Source organism: Anarhichas minor, unplaced genomic scaffold (genome assembly GCF_050575085.1).
Source record: "Anarhichas minor isolate MPS153535 unplaced genomic scaffold, ASM5057508v1 ptg000028l, whole genome shotgun sequence".
Taxonomy (NCBI): Eukaryota; Metazoa; Chordata; class Actinopteri; order Perciformes; family Anarhichadidae; genus Anarhichas; species Anarhichas minor.
The window spans coordinates 16,941,189-16,948,341 of NW_027466474.1; the positions used below are offsets into that span (position 1 = coordinate 16,941,189).

General features: G+C 41.7%; 1 protein-coding gene across 1 annotated transcript; it reads right to left on the minus strand.

The window, feature by feature from the left end:
* Nucleotides 1–3,794: 3,794 nt before the first annotated feature.
* LOC142963129 (tripartite motif-containing protein 16-like) lies at nucleotides 3,795–6,214 on the minus strand. Its single transcript, XM_076103835.1, has one exon. It carries the CDS (start codon nucleotides 6,096–6,098, stop codon nucleotides 4,419–4,421), a length of 1,680 nt encoding a protein of 559 aa, XP_075959950.1. The 5' UTR covers nucleotides 6,099–6,214; the 3' UTR covers nucleotides 3,795–4,418.
* Nucleotides 6,215–7,153: the final 939 nt, after the last annotated feature.

Consider the following 7,153-nt stretch of genomic DNA (forward strand, 5'->3'; position numbering starts at 1 on the left):
GTATCGAATAGAGTGTGAATGCATCATAGTGAAACCCAACGCAACAAGGACCCATGGACTTGCCAACTGCCCTGGGATCTCCCTGGCTTCCAAATATTCCACCTGTGTGTCTCCAAAGCTCATTTTTTTCTGGTGCACTACCACCTAGATCAGTGGTTCTCAACTGTTCTGGCTGCGGGACCCACCATCACCCCTTAATGACAAGCCGCGACCCACGAACCAAATTTTATATATATATATATATATATATATATATATAATTTGGGTATATCTATATTCAAGAAGTCTAGTAGTAGTAACGTCTCTGTGTAGTAAACAACTGCCAAATCAAATAAAGTACACATCAATTATATTTTAACAAATAGTATTCTCACTTTTCAAATTTAACTGGATGGATTAAAGAATAAATTACGTAACATAATTCATTTTAGAAAAATAATTTTCACTGAATTGCCCTGCAGCTTTAAATTCAGTTCATTCAGGGCGAAGTGAAAAAGCCACGATATTATATTTTTCTCATCTTCCAAAAAGAGAAATTAGTGTTGGAAGAATTCACCTATATGAGTCTGTACAGTCAGAGTCTCTGGACATTTTTCTCTTTTGGAAATCGTCCTATGATTTGACTTTCACAATTCAATAGTCCTGCTCTGCTCTCTATTTCCTCGCCTCTCCCCCGTGTGTCACGGTGTGTGTACATCTCACTCAAGTCAGGAAACTTGTCAGAATGCCCATATTCGATTGGCTGAGCTGCATCACGTGATGTGATTCACAACGCACTGGTCAGTGTTTTTCCTGCACCGCTGAACAAGTGCCGTAAATGCTGGAATAATTCCGCTGCATAAAAAATGCCCTTCAAAATAAAATCACATTTTTTATTTTTTTGTCAGGCAAAGGCCCGCGACCCACCAGTTGAGAATCACTGACCTAGATTGAGTATCCCTGGAGTCAAGTGCCACTGAGTAAAACCTTTGTCTTTTCCCTCAAGATCATGTATTTTTATTTGCTATAAGTCAAATCTGAATATTTATTTTCACGTCAAATCTGTGTGTCGTCGTTCACACTGAATGTGTGACATCTTTTGGACAAAATAATGAATGGATCAGTGGAGAAAAGCCAGATCATCAGTAGAAACAATCATTAGCTGTAGCCCTAAACATAACAATAAAGACACAATTCAGGTATCGAAATACACAACCTCAGATAAAGAAAATATGTCCCCACATCTGTCTTGCATTGCATTTATGCAGAGAGGAGATACTTGGGATACTTGTGCATCGGCCGATACCGAGTACCGATCCGATACCAGTGCGTTACAAACTAAAAAAGTTAATACAGGTCATAATTATTTCTCAAATATCTATTTTATATTGATGTGAAAACATCTCCTTCAAACAACTGTAGTGTCAAGACCAGTCAAGTCCAGTGTACATTTGAACATATCATGATAACGTCAGTATTAACTTTCATCCAGTGGCGGGCCGTCAGGGCCAGCAAGGCCTTCTCTGCTGGCCTAAACAGAATCACAAAGCTATATCTATTTCACAATTTAATATTTTTTCTTAAATACACTACATGTATTATAATTTATAAAAATATTTTTCCCATTATCTTATTTTCTCATTGCACAGCTCCTGTCTTCCTCAGTTGCTCTGCTTCCAGTGCAGCTTGTTTCAAGTAGAGCTTTTATCCAATCAGATCTCACCTCTGTGTCTCTAGGTAAGAACAGAGCCCGAGGCCTGCAGACTCTCACCTGCAGCCAGTGCAGATTAAAGTGAATGGGGACGATATTGTTGATTGTCATAGTGTTCAACCAATCAGATCTTTAGTTTGACATGTTGGGCGTATTCATTGACTATCAGAGCCTGCGCGCCGGCCTATAATGACGTCAGCATTACATGCCGCTCAGTGTCCTGTGTAGCTTTCCCGCGAGGTACAGAGTGTGCTGTGATTGGTCAGTGGGCGAGCACGTGACTATCGTGAAACGAAACTGAACAGCCAGCAGAGGCTGATGGGTAGTGAATCACATCACGTGATGCAGCTCAGCCAATCAAAATGCATTCTGACTGAGTGAGATGCACCATGAGACGAGGAAAGACATTGCAGAGCAGTACGTTCAACGTTCAAGTTGTGAAAGTAAAATAATAATCTCTTTGGGAATTAAGGAATGACAGTGGATCCCACAGCCAGACCAGCTGAGAACATTATATTTTCCTGAATTTAGGCTTTTGCATTTTCTAAATGCTCTAGCATTATTCAGACGACTCGTACCGAAGGTTTAATATGAAGATGTACATAGTTACAGCCTTAAAAATGAATAACAGCTGTGGCGCCACAATGTGGTTATAAGGTGGTATTTCAGCTGCAGGACAGCAGTGAAGGCCCAGGTATAAAATGCACGGCCCGCCACTGCTTTCATCCAATACAAATATGTATCGAATAGAGTGTGAATGCATCATAGTGAAACCCAACGCAACCTCCGGTTACATTAGTTGTTGGCTCCATTATTTAGCCAAGCAGGACCGTGCTGCCCCACCTACGTTAACAGCTAACGTTAACGTAGGTGGGCAGATCAGTTACGGATCGGGCAGCAAGTGATATCCAGCAGTTGAGGCTGTATTAGAGGCATTTTAGATACTGGTATCGGAACAACTCCCTAATATTGACTCTCAATCAACCCCACATTCTCTTAATAACACAAATAAAGTCAACAAATAACATCTGGTTCACAAGGTAAACTGTCTCTGTAGAGTAGGACGACAGGGATGTCACATATAACGTGTGGATGTTACGTGTTTAAAGGATAAGTTACCAGAGCCATGTTCACAAGTTACCCAATGTGAGATTGTGACCACTTGCAAATATTGAGGGGTTACCAACGCCTTTCTTTCAGAATTAATGTTGATAATCTATTAATTGAAATTAAAATTAGGCTTCTTGTTTTAGGAACAAATCCTGTTTCTCCTTAAATGCCAGGAAGCAGTTTGTTGCTCATAACCAGTTGTAAACCACTCAAACACCATTGTACTCTGTAATTTTTTGTCAACTCTTCATCCATCCTTGGACTGCTGCCCACTTATTTATCCACTTACATGTTACGTTAACGGTTCTGCCATTGTCTACGCTTCTAGGACCCCACTGTTCTCTCCATCCCCTCAGTCCGTACAGAATTTGGTGAAAAGGCCTTCCTTCTCCTACTCCTGTCCCGCTCAACCTGGAGCATGCTACTACAGGAACTGAGGCTGTCCAGTATGATCCCCTGATGGGAGTTACTTTTAAGAAATCTTGAAAGAGCGTATGTGGGGGTTTGCTGTTGTACAGTTTTAAACTTCCAGCTCTACACTCACCATTTTTATGACTTGTGTTCTATCAATAGTATATGGGAAGTGGAAGTAGTCATCGCAACGTCACCAATTGGTTTGTGGACTGCCGTTTTCAAGCCTCGAGTTCGTCGATTTTGCCGTCGCCATCTTGGATTACGGCCGTTGCCATGTTGTTTTTTTCGCAACCAATGGACTGAAGTTACTATATTCGGAATGCGGAGGAGTGACGTAGAGACACCTTATACGGCTCTGGTAGCAGCAGCGACCTGTCAATCAGAGTAAGCCCGCCCTAAAGCATACTCTATGGCAGGGGTCTTCAACGTTTTTCAGGCCAAGGACCCCCAAACTGATAGAGAGATGGAGCAGAAACCCCCGACTATATATATTGTATAAAATTGTGTTTTATATTAACTGGGCCTAGTGCCATGTATAAACATACCTTGTTATTGTGCATTCAATACTAAGCTATTCAAATAGTACACAGGTTCATATATTCATGTTTTTATTTTAAACATGTGCAAGGTACAGTGAGTAGGCTGGCCATGACACTGCCATTTATAAACATACCTTGTCAGCTGATACCAATGCCAATATCAACATTGTCTGTCAATTTCATGATAATCATGCATACAAGCTATTCAAATTGATGTTTTCATTTTAAACATAAATGTGGAAACGACAATGAGTGATGGCCTATTAGTGCCACTGCCATGCATAAACATACCTGTTATCTTAAATACAATACTGAACTATTAAAATAATGGACACATTCATGTTTGGAGAAAAAAATTAAAAATTTAAATAGTCTAATCAACCAAAAAATTCGCGGACCCCCTGCAGTACCTCCGAGCGCGGACCCCCTGTTGTTAAGAGCCATGCAGTGGAAGAGAAACAACAACTAACAAATACATCAATACTAATATTTATCAAACATTTAAACCTCGGAGCAGTTTACTTTTTCATGAAGAGAAATATCAGTTCAGGTCAACAAAGATCATCATGAGCAGTGATAGCCTCCATGACTCAGCAAAAATGTACTAAAAATAAGTTTAAGAATTAAAACAGAGGTTAACCCAGTTTTCCTTGAATCACTTTTGTCTATTTTAGTTTACAGAACTCAGCAGTGTCTCCATAATCATAAATCAAAAGTCCAGCATAGAGAGGCTGAGTGAATGTGGTCTGGAGTCTGTAGAGGAGAGTCATGGTTTCAGAGACGCTGTAGAAAGACAGAATACCTGCACTGTGATCCAGGTACACTCCTACTCTGGAGGACTGAGGACCAGAGACGTGAGTTTTGATATTGTTGTACCAAAATGTAAAACAATTTTCATCACAACGTAACGCCCAAGATATGTCATTGACTCCAAAAACACTTTCTTTCAAGCTCCCTGTTCTGCTGATATTCTTGTATGCGACTGCTAAATAAACTTCTTCTCCTCTCCACTCCACCTCCCAGTAACAACGTCCAGTCAGACTCTCTCTACTCAGGACCTCACAATATCTAGTGAATCTGTCTGGGTGACTAGAATAAGACTGTTGTTCTCTCATAACTGTTGCCTTTCTGTTCCCCTCAGATAATAACAGTTTTGTGTGTGCTGTGTTTGGATCCAGTGTGATTTCACTTGAATATCTTAAGAATCCAGCTCTGGTCTTGGGCTCTGCTTGTGAATGTGACAGTAAAACGTCCACTTCAGTCACTGCCAGTGAGACGTTTGTCCACTTCTCTCTCAGAACGTCCTGTAGTTTATCTCGGACTTCTGACACAGCCGCCGTCACGTCCTCAAAGTAGCTCAGAGGACGGATATCGATGCCGGACGAGTCTGTAGATTCGCTGAGTGGTGACAGTGAGGGGTAGTTGTGTAGAAACTGGTTGTGATCCTCTGTGTGTGAGAGCAGCTTCAGCTCAGCGTTGTTCCTCTTCAGCTCAGAGATCTCCTGCTCCAGCTTCTCCTGAAGCTCTTTGACTCGACTCACTTCACTTCTCTGCTGGGATCTGACCTGCTGCTTCACATCGGAGCTTCTTTTCTCCATGAGACGGATCAGCTCGGTGAAGATCTTCTCGCTGTCCTTCACCGCTTCGTCGGCAGAGCGATTGACGGCCTCCACCTCCTGCTGAAGCAGCTTCACGTCTTTCTCTCTGTCCTGGATTCTCTGCTGGATGTTTAGTCGACTCACCTCCACCTCTCTCTGCCTCTCAGTCCTTTCTGCTGCAGCTGAGACTGTGTCGTGGCCTTTGTGTTCATCCACAGAGCAGAGGTAACAGATACACTGCTGATCAGTACGGCAGAACATCTTCATCACCTCATCGTGACGAGAGCAGATGTTCTCCTGGAGCTTCTTGGAGAGGTCGACCAGCTTGTGTTTCTCATAGGCAGGGGATTCATAATGAGGCTGGAGGTGTTTCTCACAGATAGAGATCACACATTGCAGACAGGACTTGATGGCTTTCAGTTTCCTCCCAGTGCAGACATCACAGGACACATCTTCAGGTCCAGCATAGCAGTGATCAGCAGGAGCAGCTTGGAGTCCAGTCTTCTTCAGCTCCTCCACTAAAACTGCTAACATGGTGTTTTTCAGCAGGAGAGGCCTCGGTGTGAAGGTCTGCCTACACTGAGGGCAGCTGTGGAGTTTCTTCCCATCCTCTTCATCCCAGTGGTTTTTAATACAGTTCATGCAGTAGCTGTGTCCACAGGGAGTAGTCACCGGATCCTTCAGTAGATCCAGACAGATGGAACAAGAGAAGGTTTCCCGATCCAGCTGAACTCCTTTCTGCGCCATTTTACCTCTCAATAACGACTGTCTGAGTTTCACTTCCCTAGAAGCGACTCTGCTTTGACTTCTGATCTGCACAACATGTGTTTGTTCAGTGAATGGAGCCTGTCAGCTCTATCGCTTCACCACCATCTTGGTTACACCCATCTTTAAAACTGTAGATCGGAAGGGGAGGGAACAAGGAAATATGTGGACAGAGTGGAGCCGGCTGTGTTTGAGAGCAGGAGGAAGAAGGAGGGGTTATCAAGCTGTGCTTCATTCCAGGAAGAGGAGCAGCGCTGTGAATGTGGACTTTGTTTCCTCATTATCAAACAGAGACTCTTTTAACACCAGTTTCACGTTTAAAATATTTTTTGTTTCTTAATTTTATAATATTTCCTCAGGCTTTGGTCATAGCGCCATATTTCTCTCATACTTTTCCTCAATTTCTGTTACTGCTTAAAAACAGGCTGGCTGACAATAGAGTTATCAAACTAAATTGTTTTTGAAGCATTTGATGCCTAACATAAAATAAAATGTGTTAAACTCAACTATCTAACATTTTAGTATGTATTGTATGATTTAAAATTGACTTCCAGAACCTTGCCACTGAACTGATATTTAACTTTTTAAAAAAAAGTCACACTGTGGATAATCAATAATACTTTATGTTATAACATGTTTTGTCTTCATGTATGCTGTATTTACTGTCAACCTGTGGGATTCTTGAAGCCAAAAGCACTATTTCTCAATATGAAGGGAAATTGCATCTCAATTGTGGATTTCTGGACATAGAGTCTGATGCTAGCTTTGGGATGACATCGGTCTCTTATTTAGAATATATAATATCCATACTATTTTAAAAGGTAACTCTCTCTCCCTGTGTTACTCCCTCCCTTATCTGTCTAAATGACAACTGCACACTCTCAAAATGATTCCCGAATAGAAAAACAACAACCACATGAACCAAATGAATACAACTTTTATTTATAACACAAAATACTTAAACAAAAATAAATCAAATAACTTTCGTCTCCTCCCCTCCCACCACCATCTCCTCCGTCACCTCCTCTGTTTGGCTA

Bases quoted from the DNA above. Each gene is read 5' to 3' on its own strand.
- LOC142963129 (XM_076103835.1), bottom strand. From the start codon at position 6,098: ATGGCGCAGAAAGGAGTTCAGCTGGATCGGGAAACCTTCTCTTGTTCC.